The following is a 20,756-nucleotide window of genomic DNA, read 5'->3' as shown; positions in this document are numbered from 1 at the left end:
CTTAGTCGACATTTTTAGATTAATCAGTAAAAGTTGCATATCTTACTGTAGTTGACTATACAAATTTAAAAGTTATGATATTATACATCAGGAACTAGGCTGTAAGGAAAAATTTCTCGCACCACTTTTTTTTTCTTGTAACTTCTCAAACTGCGGTCTTAAAACACAAGACAAACCAGTTAAAGCTGTTATTCGGTAGCTATTTTTTCTCACAGGCGTCGACAAAACGGGAACGTAAGAAGTTCGCGGGGGGACGAGAAGGAGGGGCCCCGACTTAGGCTGCTGCTTGTTCATAAAGAGAAGTTTCACTCTGCTGCACCTCTCCTGGCGGGCTGACGGAGGACGCGACGATGGAGGATGAGGAAGGAGACACATACCCAGAGATGAGGCGCTTTACTCAGCTGCTGCCCTTCCCCAGATACCGCTCCCAAAGTGACACCTCAGGATTTCGCTCCAGAGTGTTGTTCAGGCTCCGGGGAGCCCGCTCAGGTAGGAGACGACACTGCCTGACCCCTGGTTCAGATACCAATGGCAGACAACATTGTGTTTGAAAAGGACAGGTGCATCCATTTGAACAGGCACGTTACTGTAACACTTTTTATTTACAACCCTGCGTGGCTAATTTTACACTTATTTTTCCAAGCTGTTTTTTTTTTTCTTTTTAGTTGACAAACCAAATGTCTACTAAAGCAACACACTTGCAGTAACTTGAACACAACCGACTTAAAGCTTGTGGGCTCTACTATTGTTTTCCTAAATTATAATGAGGGTGACACACATAATGGAAACTTTAAACAAACTGACTTTTGAGACACCACTTATGGGCTTTTTTGGCCCTTCTTTGCAGCAAGAAAACCCACTCAGGGTCCAGTGGCAGAGTATCAAAATGGCATCAAAAAGACAGGACGAATGCACTAGCGGTATAACGCCTCAGCCATTGTGGTAACCGCATATTTATCCTCCCCATCTTTCTCAAATGTCAGTGTGACAGTTTTTGCAGCCTGCTGCCCATGGCTGCATAGAGCGCATACCTGTTTATGTATTGACAGTGGTTGAAACCACTTCCTATAAGCCAGCTCCACTGCTTTAGCCTCATTCTGTATGAGTGCACACATTTGCCATCATTACTGATGGGCTGATACCATAATAATGCACTGCTTTTCTGATGAGATCTTCCATGTTCTGCGGTCTGATTAATCCGTGGTAGCATCACTGTCATGCGGAGGCTTCACTGCTTTCTGCCTGTCTTGCACAGGAAGTATTGAGTGTTTATGTTTCGGCTGTAATTACAGGAAATGGTTGCTGGAGCAGTTAGAAAACTGGAAGTCCAAAGCTAATTTCTGCTCCTTACATCTACAAGGTTATAGTTTGATCTTCTAAAAACCCAGAGTGCTTAAAGAGTTTCAAAAGGCCTTTTATTAACTCTTCTGTATCTTCAGATGCAGTCCCGGGAAGTTCTTTATAGATGTGAAGATATGAGTATCTGTTTTACGTACATATGATATGTGTTCCTGAGAGTGAGACCAAAATCTAATTCGATCTCAAGTTAAAATACTGGCGTTTTACCATCATTTTCAAAATTATGATCGATGTTACAAAAAGAAAACAGAAGAGGGAGCCGTTTCACCATTATACCCAGTGATCCTGCTGGAACTGCTTAAGCTTACAAGTGTGTCTCAATAAATTTGACCATCCTCTAAAAATTTATTTAATGCAGTAATTCAGTTCAAGATGTGAAATGTAATGTGTCTATTAGTTTCACGTCACAGATTGATATATGTGAAGCAATAACAAAACTAAAAAAATCCTCATGGTTGTGTGAGCCATAAATTTAAATAATAAATATTTTATTAAATATTATTATGTAATATATAAAAAAATGCTTTTGGCCTTTCATTTGTTGTACAACTAGCAGAACATCAATTGATTTGTGCAAATATAAAAGTTTCTTTTTTTTTAACCTGGAGTCCCACAACTTTCACTGATGTTATGTTAATGTTACCACAACAGTTTGTAAGATGGACGGATGAAGTGCTTCTCTTATGTACAAGAAAAATATGTGAATATCACCAACTGTCCATAAAAGTGATTTATTGAGGCCAACAAATCCCTTTAGTAACTTCCGTTGGATTATATCAAAAAGCCCGTTGGATATTTTCATAAAGCAACTGCAACTGCTCCGCTCAGGATGCAGCCTAAGCAATATTAATCATACTCTGACGACTGCACAAGACAATAAAGCAAAGCAGCAATATTCTGTGTGCATTGTAAAACCTGTGCTTGCATTAATTTTCATGTTTTTCAGTAATGATGATCAATCAGGCAGAGATGGCCTTCAGCCGATCTTCGCTAGTGGCAGATTATCCTCCAGATGGATGTACATGAAAAGACAAGGGAAGTAGGAGCAGAAGGAACAAAAAGCATCGATTCTTAACGAGATAGATGGAAGTCAAAGAGCAGAAGCAAAAAATTAATAGCATGTGGTGATTAAGTAGGAGGAGGAGAGGGCTGTGGACAAAAAGACAAAAAAGCAGCATCATCTTGCCGGGAGCTCTCTTCCTTTCGGGTCTCCTTCCCAAAATAACGCTGATTACAGCCCCTTTGAGTCGGCAATAACTACTTGTTAAAACATTGAGTTATACAGATAGCAGCTCTTTACCCCTCACTTCCCACACAAGGTCTATGCTTAGCCTCCGCTGTGGCTTCTGTTAAAGACTCAGAAATAAAACTCTGCTCTGACAGAGAAATGCAGTTATGAATGCATGAAGTTTGAAACGCGTTTCAGCTAGAAATCTTTCACGACTGGCCGTCGAGAACATTTACATCAGATGTGCATCTGGAAGCTGATTTTAATTGACACTGAGATACAATCAAACTCAACATATCCTGTTTTAGATAAGTTGGCTTTGATGAATAATGAGGCAACATATTTTTTCACATTTTTTGATTTCTCGGGTTTGCCATGTTGTTCAGCAATTTAGGAAACCCCCACATGATGTAAACTTCTCTTAAAATGAAGAACACTTTCAAATGCATTTTAAGGCACCGCCTTTAAAAACACACTTCCTTTTGTGACAAAACTGAACCTCTAAAAGTCTGGTACGTCCTTGGTTTTAATCTCAACGTACCAACATGTCAACACATCAACATCGACATGTCAGCGTCAAACACGAACGTATCAACATGGGCTGAAATGCCACTCAGAGGAAAAAGCCATTGTACCTTTGTATATATGGAGGAAAAAGGGGATCTTGAAAACCTGCAATTTCACGTAGCTATAAAAAAAATAGTATTTGCCCATCCAAAGGACTGTGCAACTGAGTTGATTAAGTTAAACATGTGTTAAATGTGCATATCTATTTGAACAGTTTGTTGGAAGCAGTGATTGTTATAGAGTCTTACAGCTGCTGGAAGAAAGGATCTATGGTAGCGCTCCTTGGTGCACCTCGGATGCACCCGTCTGTGACTCACTGTCAGTGTCCATTTGACCGTCTTCAGGTTTTCAATTTCTTGTTTTGTTTTGTTTTCTTTTTACTAAGAAACTCTCTTTTGTGTTGTTTACCAATTTAGAAAAATTGGGGGAATTAGTTTCTTTAAATTTAATAAAACAATTACAGTGTGACTTACCCAGCCCCTGGTCACAGTGAGATTTGTTTAAAAATGGCATCTCATCATGCTTTAAATACATGCAACACAACATTTCAGGAAAAGAGCATTACACTAACAATCACAATTGCAATAGTGTGATTGTGTGGAGCTCCTTATCAAGACATGGACTATATGTAATTGTTGGAACCATAATTTCTTTACCAGGGCATTCTCCTGTCTGAGAATGCCCTGGTGTCTGTTTGGTACCTTAATTGTGTAAGTGAGATGCTGTGACATGACCTTAAGCCATTAGGACATTCATTCAATTGTTACAATTGTCCAATAAAGTAAAGTTTGAACATTTCTGAAATGCTCCAGTCTCCCTAACTAAAGAGCAAGTCATGCTAGTATTTGCGTTTTCAAACTCCCCGTGTCCTGTTGTAATGAAATATACAACAAAGAAGGCTATTAAGCAGTGGGTTCAAAAGATTTAGTAATTATTCTAATGTTTATTCAGTCTTGGTCTGTTTTAAGTGGATTGTGTTCATTCTGTTCTTGCATTAACTCGTGGAAAAAGAAAAGAACTATCCGTTTTATTACCATCTGGTCTTGTGAAGTGCTGGAGTTTTCTAGTGGTTCTGTCATACAGGTTTGTGTTCGTCTGTGGAGGTGGGCTTTGGCGGCGGTGACGAGCCGGTTGTTGTTTCTTCTCGCTCGGCGCGTGTCGCTTCGTCGGACTTCTTAAAAAGCCAAAGTCTCACTCATGCCGTTTGTCTCCCCTTCCATCTGTCTATCAGTAACTCTGTGGTTACTTACTAAGCCTTTAACTCTATTAATATTTGTAAAAACGCCTCAGCAGCAAATGAGCAGGATGTTAACTCTACTCAGCCCCCCTCTGTGATGATGTGCTCGTAACATAAGTGCGCGTTTGTGCGTAATGGAAATGCCATGCTGACATAGTGGGTTGATCTGATATTTTGGTGCTTCGGAAGATGAGAGAAAAACAACAGCTTTGGGTTGTTTACATATTAGGAAATCGGTGAAGAGGTAAGACGAGAGAAGATCAAATAGAAAAACTATTGAAGCAGGTAAACTTGAAGTATATACAGTTTATAGAGCAATTACACTGACTGATGAAAGGGAAGTAGCTCCAAACTTTACTGCATGCAGCTGCTCTTATGCAGTCAATAACCTAATGGTTGTGTGGACATTATGTCTGTCTTACTTTAGACAGCGAAACAGTGTTCGCGGCAGCTCTCTATCACCCACACACCAGTACACACACCGAAAAGACAGCTTTTGTTTTTCAATTGTCTAACACTAAAACTACAACTCACAGCCCTCAAAACTCACTTTAACACTAATTGCATTGAGTTTGGTCCATGTAATGAGATGAGACCCTGTCAGGTTTTGAATATATCACTGTATTACAGTGTGTGTATCTAAAGTGGGCATTTTGGGGGGAAAAAAAGTCTCTGCAACATTACAGATTTCTTCGGTTTTTACTTTGTTTTATCAGATCAAACAAATTAAAATTTTATGCAAAGATAACCTGAGAAAATTTAAAATATATTTTAGAAATGATTATTCAAGCAACTTTTAAACCCACCTGCTTCTGTGTTAAAATAACAATTTAACTATTAACTGCATTTGTTTGGTTCAAATTCACACTGGCCTGATAGCTAGGAGATATTTGAAAAAAAAAAAAAATGACTTCAGCAGTACTGTTCTGATTGCATGAACCAAACTAAAAGATCTCAGTAGGTAAACACATCATTGACTGATCAAACCAAAATCAAGAAAAGGCGAGAAACAAAGCGATTAGCCCACTTTCAGATCCTCTTTTTGGTTTTGTGATCACAATAAGCCAGAAGGTCTCAACATAGAATGGGGTTTGAAATTCCTTCATCAATATTTCACCCCCAATGCACCTTGGGAGACAGTCATAAACCCTCAACCTCTATGAACTGTTGAACAAATGTGACACAGTAGAAAGTACAGCTGCCCACAGAACATAGAGATCGTATAATTTTCCAACGTACCATCTGATCTGACAAATATGTCAGCAAAATCTGATGCACATAATCACTTGCTGAGTACGGTCAGCAGCTTAGATTGTGTTTAAAACACTAGGAAAGCCTGCAGACCAGCCAGAGGAAGACAAAACAGAGCTCAGTGTTGTCTGTGGGGTTTTCCCCTAGCAGAAATCCCACACGTTTTATGCAGATTAATTCTGTAAATTTCGCTACGTTATTTTGCAAACCTGGTTGCACGATCTGAAAGAACAAAACACACAGGATTTCAGCTGGTCGAGTTTTATATGAAAATACACAGTCTGCTCGTGGTTGCAGAACTGTGATCTAAAAAGATGCTGTTGGCATAAATCTGAAAATAATTACGAAAGCAAGTTTTAATTCTTTGTGTCTCCAGCCAACAAGAACCACAATTCACACCTGGATACCAAAAGTACTCCAGCTTTGCAGAATGACAACCAAATTAATGCAGATCTCACGAGCCTCAGTTAAGATGATTCAACAAAAGAATAGAGACTCTGTAAAAACTTCATTCGAGGAAAAGTTCAAAGGCCAAAACAAGGCTATACAAAAAAAAAAAAAGGTTCACCTCACATTTACCATAAAACACCATTAGGAAGATGTGTGTCGTCTTACCTCTGGCAGAAAACCAATGCAGCATTTCAGGGAAAAGAGCAGCATATCCACAATGAAACACGGTACTGTAATATTCTATACAGTGTTGTCTAATGTGAATTTAGTTATTTGAATTCAGCTGTTTGTCATGAAACGGACCATTAGCTAATGCTTTATTTTCTTGCTAATTGCATGATTGAATCAAAAATAATTATTTCTAACCAACATGTATTAGAAACGTTCTGATTTAGCTTGAAACCTTAAGCCACTATGCCAGGTCAAACCCATAACCCAATCCTGTCGTGTCAAGTCAAACTAGAACTGGGTCGATGGTGTTGTTTTTAAGATGTTTGTGTCAGAAGGAACTGAAAGCAACCATCTGTCTGCTCCTCTGACTTTGCTCTGTCGCTTTGAGGTTCGTGTCTCCCCCCAGAGTCTCTGAACATTGATTAGTTGGTGTTGCAATTTGTGCAGATGTTGTGTTGATCTAACGTGCGTTCAGCGTGTGCTTTGTTTATTTTTGTCATGGAGGGTGCCATAGTTCTCAGATATGGTCTTATTGTGTTACTAGGCAACAATTAGACTAAAAAAAACACAAAAGAGGTTTCGTTTTTACGAAGTAAACTCTCAGCTAATCTGCTTCAAAAAGATACCTCAGACGTCACAGCTGATTTAATTACAATAAGAAAACAACTCAAAAGCAACCGTCTAAAGACAAAACTGTCAGAACCTGATTGGTGCATTTTGCATTTAAAAAGTTCTTGGATGTCTTTGTCATGCAGAGTTCGCAGAGTTAAGATTTTCTGTGGTTTCCGTTAATGAGTTAATTGCAACAAAATGTCATTTGAAAAGCACAGACCTTTAAACGTAGTCTTTTTAGAAGAAGGATCTTATCATGTAAAAAGTCCCTGTTCTGAAACATTCTTTCACACAAACCGAGCCAGAATATTATTTTTTTCGTTTCATCAATCAAACACATGAAATAATCAAGTTAAATTAAACGTTGCTGTTTGCCGATACACTTGAAAAACACAATAGTAGATGGCAGTGACGCTTTTACATTTTCTCAAGCTGAAAGCTTAAAATTTTGAAACATTTTATTGGATTTTTTATTGGATAGGCTGACACTGACTAAGCCGTGCATTATTGTGGTGTAGAAGAAAGATTACACATGGGGCTAATATACTTTGACATATAAAATCTCAAAAGTGTGGGGCAAATTTTTATATCAGCCTTTTTTTGCGATCACAGCTGCGCGTCTTTTAGCCTAAGTCTGTACCACTTTTGCACATCCGAAGCTCAGAGTAGTTTCAGCTTTTGGCTCAGGTGTTTCGCAGCATCAAACAGGTTTTCTTAAAAGATCGATGCATTTTTCTCCATCCATCTTGATATGAACTGACCAGCTTGAAAACAAGGTGTTGTTTTCCTTCCACTTTTGCTCCACGTTTTTTTTGATACACACTGAAGTTGTTTGCTTCAAGAAAGTAACATTAACCTCGCGGCGCACCTCGGGTGTTGTGATACACCCCCTCCACCCCTGAGAGCGTCTCATTCTCCCCATTCTTTTTGCATCCTTTTTGGGATTGCGTCGGCTAGAACAAAAATGCACAGAGATGGAGCCACGAGGAAGCAGGACAACCCTTGACATTCAGGAAGATGGACAGACGAGCAGGATGAGGCGGATTGCGAGGGTGGGAAGGAGAGAACAACTGAGATGGAAACAAACATTAAGTTTTAATGCTCTTCATCAGAGCAAGTGGATTGAAGGAGGAGACACAGGCACACAGTGGTTGGAAACAGTGAGGGAGGGAGGGAGGGAAGAGTGATGGAGGAGGGGAGAGAGTCAGAGGGAGGGGAGAGAGGCAGAGGGAGGGAGAGAGGCAGAGAGAGGGGAGAGAGCACAGGAGACGCAAGGAGACAGAACAGGGAGGAGAGCAAGTCAGTGGAGGGTGGGAGGGTGGCAGAGAGGTCGTGTGTGTCGGGAAGAGGCAAGGATCAACTCGCACTCCTCTCCATATTCCCCCGTAGGATCAAAACATGGAACATGACGGTGAGTTTCCTCCTTGCATTCTAAAAAGCAGCGTACTTCCCTGTCTGGCTGTGAGTGTGTTTGTTTTGCCTCTGACTTTATGACGCGTTTCAAACTCGGACACATAAAAAGAGCACTGATCCTGCACATCCTCTTCTACTTCCTCTCACATACTCAACTTCATTCATAACTTATCTGTCTTGTTGGGAACAGCTGACGCGATCCAGGATCAGAGCCTCTGATTGTTTAGCTGTTGTGAAGATCACTTGACTGAGTGGCTGTCATCTGCCTGAAGCTTGTTTTTCTTGCACTGCTCTGCCTTTTTTTTTTTTTTTTTCCACAGCATGTGGCCTCGCTCCAGCAACAACACACAGTCACGGAAAATGCACAGCAAAACGGCATTAACGCTCAAACGCTAACGCTTCAGCTGGATCACCTGATAACATTCGAATCCTCCTCACCAGCCTTCTGTTGCGTTGTGACGGCCAGATTCGCTGCTGACACTCCTAATAACCGTGAGGAAATGATGGTGGTTCAAATCACTGTGCTTCATAAGTCTGTAAACACTCTAGATTATTAGCAATTGGGGGGGAAACAATAGCGGCTGATTTCAACAGAGGGAAGGATACTTGTTATGATTGATGATGCCTAGTAGTGCACGGCTTGTTTGGCCAAATCTTGGTGCGTCAGTTCACCGGTTGGAGTAGAGCTGCAGAATAAACCAACTCCTGCGTTATCTACTACGGCTTAATTACTGTTTACAGAGGTTGTCACAACATTATCAGTGTATTTAATAGGAAACGTTTCTGCTGCTGTGCTTAAAGTGCAAATGATCCACACACACCTTTCAGCACTGGAGTTCCCCACGGTGTGTGTCCTCTCATTTTTATGCAGCACTTCTTAGTGTATGATTTGAATATTGGGAGGGTGTAGTGATTATTTTACTACAGTGAAACAAAAAAAAACAAAAGATATCCATTGTAGACACAGCCACCGTAGCAACACTACTTAGATATAGAAATGTCTAACAGGAATGATCTTGGAATCAGAGGAAAGCTTTATTGGACTTGAACGGGCTTAGCCAGAATCCATCTGTGTTCAGGGCCGTGTGTTTTGTAACAGAGGCTTGGGTTTGCCACAAAACAAATTGTTATGACTGCAAATTTGTGAATCACTGTTTTGCAAGGCAAAGCAGCTTCTGCGATCGTTCCTGCACGCATATGTGCGTGTGGAGTGCCGGACTTTGCAATGAACTCGGTGGTGGGTCGCAGTTCTTTGCTCCACAGTGATGGGAAAACACACACGGTGCAGATTTCTCCTCTTTGTGTCACGCTGAACTGTTTCATAGCGTTGCTTAAATAGTGCCTGTCTGGCAAAATGAGGTAGGCTAAAAGATCTTTAATCTGGAAAGGGTTGCAAAGTCATTACCAAGGCTTTAAGGCTCCATGAAAACTCAGTGAGAGTCATCATATGCAAAAGAAGAAAGCATAGAACAGTGGTATAACTTTTCAGAAATGGACCGCCTATCAAAACTGCTCAAAAAGTTAATCAACGACTCATCTAGGATGTCACAAAAAAAAACGAGGACTACATCTAAAGCACTGCAGTTCTTGTTTTCTCCCAGATGAGGTCATTGTTGATGATTTGACCAAAGCTGACATTCATGGGAGAATCATAAATGGAAAACCAGTGCTGATCTAAAAGAAAATAAAGGCCCCATCTCACCATTGTCAGTAAACATCTTTGTTGAAAATAGTTTGTTGGCCTGGTGAAACAAGAGCACGACCTTCTGGAAGGTACGTGCACCGGCACAAAAACAAACTGAGCATTTCTGAAACAGACGGTCATACCAACAGTCAAACTTGGTGGTGGCAGTGTGGTGGTCTGGCTCTGCTTGAGAAGCTTAATGTTTTGCCCCCAGAAAATCCTGAACAGGAACATCCAGTCATCCCTTTGTGACCTTGAACTCATTTGCACTTGAGTTAGGCAACAGGATGAAATCCACCAGCAAGTCCACCTCGGAACGGCTAAAACATACAGTATGTTTCAATGTGGCCTAGTTAAAGTCCAGACTGAACTGTTGGGGAACGGCCTTAACCAGTCTGCTCATGCTAAAAAAAATTAAAAAAAACTGGCATGTGGCTGAATTAAGACAGTTCTACAAAGAGTAGAGGGTGAAAAAAGTCCCCCATGTTGATGTGAAATACTAACTTCCAGTGAATACAACACAGCCAGTTATTAGAGGGAGGCAAAGTCTTTATTCCATATTTCCAGACTGCTTTAGAAAATGTCTTTCCTCAAATAAATTAAGTCATAATTTGAAAATTTGGTTTGATGATCAGGAACATTTTAGTGTGACAAGAAAAAGAAAAAGCAGAAGAAATCTGTCATGGGGCTGAGCAGTACCCATGCTCCCTTCCTGTTCTTTATGTGGCTTTCTGGTGTCAGTGTGACAGAGTAATTCCAGCCTTTATGTGCCTGTGTGATTATAATAATTTACTAGCGCAATTAGTTTATATTTCTGTGCTGGCAGGAGCGATTTTGAACAAAAAGGCTATTGACCACATTTGACAGCACCTTCACTTCTGCATTTAGAGTCACTAAAGTTAGAAACAAAGCCACACCTTCAGCTTCAGTTATGTCACAAATGCTGCTTGGGCTTGGAGATAACTCTGTATTCCCTGCAGGGTTTAATATTTTATAGAGGTGAGTCCTGCTCTAGTAAAACAACATAACTTTAGATTGATTCACTTGTTTGACAGGTAGATCTCTGGCAGAAATTCCCACTTGCTTTTTAAAAGAATAACTTCCCTTCTGTTTCTCTGGGGATCACATGCTGTATTTTTTATTCTTTTTTTTTTTCTTTTTTTCTTTTTTACATCGACTGTTTAACTAAAAGTGTTTACATTAACTGATTTTTTACGGAAAGTTTTATTGCATTTCTAACTTTAGATTTAATATGTGAGCTTCAAAAATGTTGTGTGGAACATTTTGAAGCCTTACAGTGCTAAACTTGAGCACAGTGTGTGAGCAAAAGCTAGCTGGACGGTAGCCAAAGCAACCATTATCAACCACTGGTAGCCTACTCTAAAACAAGCCATGTTTAGGCTTGAAACTGGAAGCTAATAGCCTCACAACACAACTAAGTAAACATGGCGGACAGGCTCAAGCCAACTGTTTCTGCAGCTGATAATTGCTATCTGGTAAGTGTGTGCACATTTTACCGTATAAAGTGCAGGTGAAGAAATAAAAGACGTGTGTTTACTCCCCACGTTTGGCTTGAACCTAATAAGATTTTCATCCGTGCCGTGTTTGCACATTTTCCTTCGACCCTGACCTTTTTGTCCTACGGTTACTCTCAACCGCGCTGCAACGGCGCAAAGCTCTTTCCACGCCAGTGCAACACCGTGCGCTTCTTTGTGTCTCTCCTGCTTGCTTTGCTCTGGCTGCCCTGTCTGGCAGGATGTCAACTATTGATTTATGCAGACAACATTTTAGCAGTGATGGCAGCTTATGGGTTGCGCCGAACGGAATACAACAAACAGGAGATCGGATTTCAGGCGAGCTGACTGGAAGATGTGAAGAGAAAGAGAAGCCAGAAGTCGTCGCTTACTTTGGTCTTACATTAGAACCACTGCGCTGATAAGATCGACTAAAAATGGATGAGGGTGCATGATATTGTAAGCAGGGGAGATAAAGGTTTATTTTCAGAATTGGGAGGCGCTTTCCTTTTCGGTGTGCGGGGATTGGAGGGCGCGCAGTAGCAAAAGCCCAACACCGATTGATCATTTGAATAATTGGCTGCCTGAACAAAATCACGTGCAGCCGTTCAATTCATGTTTCATCGCGCTGCAGAAGTGCATCCGTTTTAATACATTTATTTTATTAGACTCTTATGTGATAGACCAACATAGAATACTGCAGAGTTGCAGTTTTTAAATTGCTTGCACATCTGGATACTAAAACATTTTCTCATTCTTATTTGCTGAGCAGCTCCAACTCAGTCCGTTTGAATGAAGAGTGTCTCTGAAAATCAATGCTAGGTTTAGGTCTGGACTCTGAGTCATTTCAGCGATGTGCCCTTATCCATGTTAACAAAATCCTGCTATAGCTCTGGGTATGTGCAGCCCAGACCTATGTCCTTTCCAACCTATATTTTCAGGTTTCTCCTTTATTGATCTCCAATCTTCTTCTAATAAACTCTGACCAGGATCTCCACATCATGTTGCTACTACTGCTGCAACAGTAGTAGCAACATTTGTTGTGTCTGCCACATGTTTTCCTCTGACTAGTCTTCCACAAAGCTCACATTTGCAGTGTGCACAGCTAATAGTTGTCCTGTCTATGTGGATCTTTCTAGTTTCTACAGTCAGACCTTCACTATTTTTTTTTTATTTGGGGACTTCGGAGAAAAAGACACACATAAGTGGACTGAACTTGTTAACGTGAAATGAATTTCCTATAGCTCTTGTACACTAGAAACTTATTCGCCCAACTTTTCTCAAAACACACGTCCATTCAAACATCAGAAGACAACTCGGGGTTTAGTCCTTTGCCCAAGGGCACAGCAGCTTGTGGCCGGGGAGAAGCTTAGAATCAAACCCACAAACATCTCATTGAGCAGGTCTACTGTCCCCACTGCCAGCCACAGCATTTTAATATGTTAAAAAAATAAGATGCAGTTTTGTTTTCACTTCTCAATTTTGCCCCAATGTATATCGGTTGAAATCCTAATAAAGTATTTCAAGTTGAGTGGCCATGAATACACTTACAAGACAACATATTTAATAATTTAGCATTTGGTTAAAACCCACTCCACTGCATTAGGTAGTCATGGATAGCCGTACCTGTAATTGAGGCTGAACGGTCAGACGAAAGAAGTAACTAATCGTAACGGGAGAATGCGGTAAGGGGTTTTTTTTTTTTTTAGACCTCTCAAAAGATGCAGCGGGAGATGAATTCATCAAAATTTTAAAGAGCAAAATGATAGGGCCTTTTCCTGTTTGCGCAAGTCCTCACTTATTGATCTCATCGATGAATCACAGAGAGCCATTTTCCACTGGGGCTCATGCTAAAGGGATGAAATGAAAATTTAATTCTAGTGCCTGTTGGCTCTCCAGCATGAATTTCCTGTTGTTTTTTTTTTCCCGGTCTTGTTTAATTACACAATATACTTTTCTCTCATTTCTCATAATTTAATGCAATGAAACTGTGCAGGAATACAACAGCATTTCATTGGAACTCTTCTTCCCTAATTCGCCTTTGCTTAGCTGGGTAGCTGGTTCTCGCTGAATCACACTTTGCTGTTTTGACAGTTTGGAGTCTGAATCATGATCCCAGCGTGGCAATCTCTCAGCATCGACTCTTTAAAGGTCACTCTAAACTTCTCATTCTCAAGCCATTTACGGACAAGCAGGAAGTTTGCAAAACAGGAGTGCTTGGAGTATGTTTTTCTGTCTTCGACTTGAGTTTGTTGTGAAAGTGCACACGTGTGAGGCTCAACTTGGGGGGGATTGGACTATACCACGGAAGACATCGGGTTTAATAAATAAGTCAGAGAGGAGAGAAAGCCTCTGGAAAGAAAATAGCACTTAAACAATTATTATCTCTTGTTCTGCTGAGGCCACTACTTAATATTTGATGACTCTCTTCCTTCCTTTTCCCCACTTCTCCGGAGCCTCGACTCCTTCAGCTGCTGTGGTCTTTGAACGGTCAGTTGATCTCTGTTATTTAGTACCGGGACACTTAGGACCAACTTCCCTAAAAAAAAAAAAAATAAATAAATAAAAAAAATAAATAACCTGGTAGAGAAATTATGAAATGGTTCATGTCCATTTCTCCAGCTGTGAAGGCAGTGTATTTACAGAGATTTCAAGTAAAAGCACCATATTGATCCAGGTTAAATCCAGAGGGAGCTTTGTTCTGCAACTGATCAGATCTTCACAAAGATAGTTAGAAGCAGAATAATCAATGCTCAAAAAGAGGCATTCAGCTGTACACTAAAGGTATCGAGCTAATTTTGGAAAACATAAAGCTGTTTGCTGCCTCGTGGTGCCTCTGTTTGTTTTGACTTTGACGCCTGTCAGAATGTCAAGAATGAAACTCTTTCACCGGACCAGTTCAGTAAGAGTGTGACTAAACTTCTGAACAATCTTTAAAAAGTTAACCACAAAATTTTTTTTGAATTTAGTCACAATTTTTATTTTTATTTTTTTTCTTTAGGCTGAGTCAAACATGTCTAGAATCACATTAAATATGATTTACAATTGATTTGATTTAAAACAGAGCAAACAGGCAAAAGTGTTTACACTAAGTGAAACCCCAGAATACACTAATTTGAATACAAAACATAATATGTACAGCATGATAAAAAAAAAAAATGATTCAAAACCCTTTAACTATTCCACATTATGCAACATTCCAAACACAGATTTCAGTGTTTTTTATTCTGAATTTATTGTTACAGAAATAGATGAAGTAGTACAGTCTTGTGAAGAGAAAGAAAAATAATACACGGTTTATAAGGTGTTTTATGAAAAAAAAAAGAACATCTAAAAGAGGAAATGATTGTAAAATTTTGTGGAATGTGGAAAATTTGTGAACACCGATTTTTAATTTTCACATTTCTAAAACCTGGACTTTTGCTGAGCTAAACCAATCTATTGCAGCTCTGGCTGAATGTTGAATGTGGTTGTTGCTGCAGGAAGTTGAACTTCTACATGTACCTCAAGTCTTTAGCGACCTATAACCTTGTTTTTTCCTGGATTGCCCTCTTATTTCACCCAGCTTCCCCGGTGAAGAAAAAAAAAAAAACACCCACAGCATGACGCTGCCACCACATGTCACATAGAGAGTACAAGTTTTCCAACACACATAGTTTATTTGTGGTTTTGTCTGGCCATGGCACCTTCTTCTTCATGCTAGTCGTGTTTTATTACAGCCATTTTTCAACAGTGACCTTTTTCCTTTTTCTTTCTTTTTTGTAACCTATTTCATCTTTAAACTTCTCCGTAAATTTATCTGTGACCTATCTGCTGTTTTTATTGATGCTTTTTGTTCCCTTGTGTTCCTTAGCAAGTCTGGACTGTTCATCTGATAATTGTTCCTTAACACACACACAGACTCCAATAAATTTGGTCAAACAGAAGAAGTATATAATATCACATCACAGTCAATGCTAACACAGTCTCTTTGCTCTGTTAAGCGCTCTAAGTAATTCCATCCCCCTGTTCTGTCTTTATCCTCCCACCTCCTCCAGGACTTCCTGCATCTTCAATTATCCACTTCCATCTCATTCACTGATGACCTTCCCATAAAGCTGTGGCTGTCTCAGTTGCTCCCAAATTAAACTTTTAACAGAGTCCTGCAGTCAGACATGGTGATTAAACTAACAGTTGACGATACCGTCACTGCAAGCGTCTACCTGAGTTAGTGCGTGGGCATATAACAAAAGAAAAATATATATAAATCACTGAATCACTGCAGAAATGGCATGTGATTGTTGTATGAAAGTTGGTAAGCGGGGTTGCACGAACATTTTAATAAGATCTAGTGAAACTGTTTCATTTCGGTTGCCCATTATTCTGTGAAAATAGGCCAATATTTGGAGTTCACATGCTATAAAGCACTTTCTGTGGAAATGCTGAGGCAAGAATGTCCTTCCTTTTGTGATGAAATAGAACCGAAGACTTGTTTTTTACTCTTTCATAAGACATAAAAGAGTGAAAAACCGATTGGACACAACAATATTGTGTCCAATAACCTTTTTCTTAGTCGTTTTACTCTTATTCTGCCTCTTGGACAGTGATTGCTGAAGACAGACACCAGCTCTCCTCTTGCAGATGGATAGACTTGAAATTATGTTCTTCTTATGAACACTAGATGGCAGTCTTGGACTAAATTAAAAATAATTTTACCCTGTGCTCTTGAGTCAGTCTCAGTGCTGGGAGTTGGGGGGGTGGGGAGGTAGAGGGTGAGTCTTTGCATATTTTAAAAAGTTTAAAGTTATTTGATACTAAGATTTGTAATTTTGCAAGTATAGGATAGGAGTTGTTTAATTAGAACGTAGTGAAATGTCCTTATGAAGTCGATGCGATGTTCCTTGAAGTCATGCAAATTATTGTTGTGCCTGTATTTGTGTGTGTTAGTGTACTGATAGCTCGCTCTTGTCAGCCGATGTTCTGCAAGGTTTCAGCTGACACTCTGTTGACGCTGATGGCTAAAGCTGCCCCTCACACAAACACATTCAAACAGTTTCCTGCCTTAAATCAGAGGCAGAGGTGGTGTAATTCAAGCTAATAGTATTTCTATTATTAGCCAGATGTTACTACGGCATCCTCATTTCATGCTGACAAATCGACTGATTTGTCTCCTCCCTGTATGACCCAGAGCAGAGTTTATAGACATCCTGTACTCTCACTGAATCTGGTATAGAGCAAATATAACTTTTTTTTTTTTTGTTGGCAATCCTCACTGACCTATACCAAGCAAAATGTAGTCTGATTTAATGTGAGAAAGTATCCCTGCTTACATGCATAACCATCTGGTTTCAACTGAATATGTTTGCAAATGTAACACTGGTCTATTTTTGTAACATCTAATTTTATCCGGCAGTGTCCAGGCCAGGGGTCAGGTCTTCCCAGAGGTCAGCGAGTATGTTGCAGTCACTACTAGATAATTGATAGGGGAAGCTGATGTTCGGTTCCAGCTTGGCCAAAGAAGTTCAATATAAGATGTAGGGATGACTGTAGGCAATTACTGAGCTTTTCAGTCTGCTGCAAAGAAGAGTCAACAACTTGTGCTGTATTTCAGAAACTCTTAGTATAGATCTCTGGAATCATCACACTCTAGGGATGAAATTAACCAAGATTGTAAAAAGATGGTTATCTTTATGCAGGTTGAAAAATCCTTGGTTTAGGTGGTCATGGTAGAAACTTGTTCATTTTCAACCTAACCCTACTTTAAAGATGTCTTCCCTTCCTTGCTGTTGGAGATGCTGTTTGGTCACTAATGTTGTTTTGTCAAACCCTTTAGGCCTTTACAGAACAGCTGCATTTATTCTGAGATTACATTTCACAGCAGTGGACTCTATAGTTGGTAATAGAGTTTAAATTTTTGGGGTGTCAGAGTGAATGGGGCTGGAGCCAGATGTCGCAGAAACTTATGCAGAAACTACGCATTAAAATGTTAAAAAAAAAACAACGAAGAAGCAGACTTTAAGATTTGTACTTAAATCCAGCAGGGAACTCACTGACTTTTTCCGCCCTCTAAATAAAGTTCTGGTTTCCAATATTCCTGGGCTTGTTCGGTTTCCAGCTCACGGCTGGAGGTGTCAGACCTCAGCAGCTTCTCTCTGCATGGCGGAATAAGAGGCATTTTGCAGCCGCTCACAGGACGTCGAGGTGGGAGGGGACGTCACTACGTAGTAGAGACCCACTCACTCACTCACTCACTCAGTCTCAGTGCATGAACCAAGTTTCCTGCGCCTCGGCCATGTCAGCGTGAAACTTCTTCTCTTGAGATGAACGCGCTCGGCGGCTGCGGACGGAGCTTATGCGGGGATAGGAAGCCGTGATAGCGGGTTCTGGTGGAGGGAGGGGGAGGGAGGAGAACCCGGTCCGGCCCGCTGCTGGAGCTGAATATGGGTCAGACCGCTGTGTCTGCCGTGTCTCAGTCAACGAGCCGTGTGTGTGTGTGATGTCAGTGTTGTCTTCCTCTTGCTTCTCTCTCTCTCACACACAATCCGCTATCTTTATCCAGGAAGTCTGCTCGTCTCTTGCTCTCTTTGTTTAACTTTAGTTTTTTTTTTTCTTACCCCTTTTGACATAAAGAACTTCGAAACACTCCGGGCGAAACACCAAGCTTTGTGCTAAACTGGCTAACTGGACTGTTAAATCAATTCGTGCATCTTTATACGCGGGGTGTGCGTTTCTAAATTTATCGCTGGCTGTGCTGCCCAGCTGTCATAAAACTAGTTGAACAGCCAGCGAACAAGCAGGCGGCGGAGTTTTATAACCCGAGGGCTGTTTATACGGCTGCATTGTTACCACCGAGTAATGAAAACTTGATGAATTTTGCAGCCAGTTCTCGGTCTGAGCAGAAGAAGAGGAGGTTAGTTCGTTTCCCCCCAGAAAATGTTGTACTTTGTTTTTGGTTTTTGACGTTAATTCTAAATTTGAACTCGTACTTTAGAGTTAACCGGAGGCAAAATACTACAAAAAAATATGTTTTTACTCTGGCACTGCGCTTTTAGAAAAGGCGTGGCAGGAAATTTCACAACGTTGGCAGAGATTTCATTTGACAGTTTCACAGCTCGGTTTTTATTCTAACAAGATTGGGCTAAAGCTAATGTAATAGAAATATCAGTGGGTTTAACAAAGGTTACAGAAAAAAGCTGATTACGTGTTTTTTTTCGTAATAAATGCTTCAAACTAATATCTCCCACAACTTTCAGTCTGTAAATTCAACATGTGCCTGGATGTAAATTGGAATATCCTCAATTTTCAGTAACTCTCATATAATAATGCAATTGAATTCAGTATATATTACAAGTGATAATCACTTAAGACCATATATACCATATTTTTACATTGATTAATTTTTTTTTATTATTGACTTTAAATCCGAATAAACCTGTCCTGTTTTATACCACTTAGGAATATTAAAATACCTGTTTGGGTAAATGCCAGATAATGGAAGACAGTATTGGGCGGAATTATCATTGTTGCATTTGGAGGAAAAAGTGATAAACCTTGAAAACCTGAGATCAATGTCCCAGTTTAGAAGTACGGAGGTGGCAGCGTCATGTTGCGTGGGAGTTTATGTGTAGGGAGGACTGGTGAACTTCACACATTAGATGGCATCATGCAGAAAGAACACTATGTGGAAATACTGAAGCAACATGTCAAGACATTAGCCGGGAAGTTAAAGCTTTGGCATAAATGGATCCCCCCCACGGCCTCAATCATGCTGCTAAATTAGTTAGAAAGTGACTGAATGACCGTAAAGGTCTGATCTCAGTCCCAAAGAAAATTAGGAAGGAAGATGAAACCCGAAATCCCAGGAAGTTATCAGAAACTTGTGAAAGAACACTTGAAATGTTTTAACCAAGTCATACAGTATGAAAGACTATTCTGCAAAATACCAATGAGACATGAATATTTCTAAAATTTCTTGAATTTTTCTGACATTTGGGAAATGTAACAGGGGAAACATTGACTTTGCTATACAGTGTATGCAAAAAAAAAAAAAAACTTTCAACAGATGACTTGAACGGTTGTGCTGCAGTCCAACTATCTTGTTGACAATCTGCTCTGATCTCATCTCTTTTGTGAATGTTATTTGCAGTTGTTGTTGGTGTCTGACAGTTATTCTTATTATTAGAGCTGCAAAGCAAAAGACAAACCTAAGATACATATGGTATTAGGAGGGGTGCACTCATAAATTGGCCCCCCGATTTCTTTAATTTTGGGAGATCGGTGATCGACCAATACTCTGTATTACAAACTGTACGTGTTATATGTGAAGCTGATCTTACCTACCGATCTTATCCACCTTGCAAAAGACCTAAAAATCAGCCACTGTCCTCTTTTGCTCTGCCTGACAGATCCACCCACCAGATCTGCATGTTTGCAGTTAACAGTAGTCACCCTACTGCTGCCCACTCAGCAACTTTCTTGCTACTTTTAGTAACATTGAGACAAAAAAAAAAACCAAACAAACAAAATCAGTATCGGGCAGAATTGGAATTGGCAGGTCAGACATTTTAAAGATCGGAGATTGGCAGAAAGCTGCAGTCGGTGCCTAAATATTAGTAAATATTGCGATGATATTAGTTGCATATTTGCCTCTCTTCTTCTTTCTTGTGCTTCCGTCAGTCAATTTTTAGCAGCGTCATTACTGTCCGGTGTCGGAGTATTTACACCTGACCTGGCTAAATATTTCATTAGTATGAAAAATGCAAGTTTATAACACTTGGAAAATATTAGCCAACTATTATTTCGCTTCAAGCAGTCTTATACGATATGTATATTGCGCATACTGACATTGCAAGAACAATATATTTGTAATATCACTGCAGCCCTAGTGGTGACGTGGGGTCATTGTGCTCTCCGTGTCAGCGAAGGCGCCTTTTAAAGCACTTCCTTCTTCCATCTGCTGAGAAGTTTTATGAAGATGTTGATTTCATTTTCCAGCAGGACTTGACTCCTGCTGACACTCCCAGAGTTACCAAGTCCTGGTTTAATGAGCAGGGGACCACTGAGCTTGATAACCTGTCTAACAAGACCTGACGATGTGGAGAAGTTAAAGGCTGTCATTAAATCAATCTCATTATCGCCTCATCAAAGCCGCAGGCTGGTCGTCTCAGTGTCACTCGGCATCGATGCAGCAATTTATGCAAAAGGAGCCACAACCTACTGAGTGCACATATCGTACGTACATGGACACACGTTCCGTTAAGTGAACTTTTTATATATATCTATATATATATA

The 20,756-nt window shown here is 40.1% G+C and overlaps 1 protein-coding gene across 5 annotated transcripts in view; it reads left to right on the top strand.

Moving 5' to 3' along the window:
• Positions 1-222: 222 nt before the first annotated feature.
• phactr2 (phosphatase and actin regulator 2) overlaps positions 223-20,756 on the top strand; it is a 50,418-nt gene continuing 29,884 nt past the window's right edge. Inside the window, exon 1 of one of the 5 annotated variants that reach the window (XM_016663725.1) lies at positions 223-489. In XM_016663725.1, coding sequence (XP_016519211.1) covers positions 351-489 — 139 coding nt within the window. In that variant the 5' untranslated portion in view covers positions 223-350. Of the gene's footprint in view, positions 490-8,164; positions 8,287-17,258; positions 17,949-20,756 lie in introns of those variants that run through there. The other 4 variants (XM_016663724.1, XM_007577396.2, XM_016663727.1 and 1 more) reach the window with 4 other exon arrangements.

Source organism: Poecilia formosa, unplaced genomic scaffold, assembly GCF_000485575.1.
Source record: "Poecilia formosa unplaced genomic scaffold, Poecilia_formosa-5.1.2 Scaffold439, whole genome shotgun sequence".
In the NCBI taxonomy this organism is placed as follows: Eukaryota; Metazoa; Chordata; class Actinopteri; order Cyprinodontiformes; family Poeciliidae; genus Poecilia; species Poecilia formosa.
This window is presented reverse-complemented; position numbering and strand designations above follow the sequence as displayed.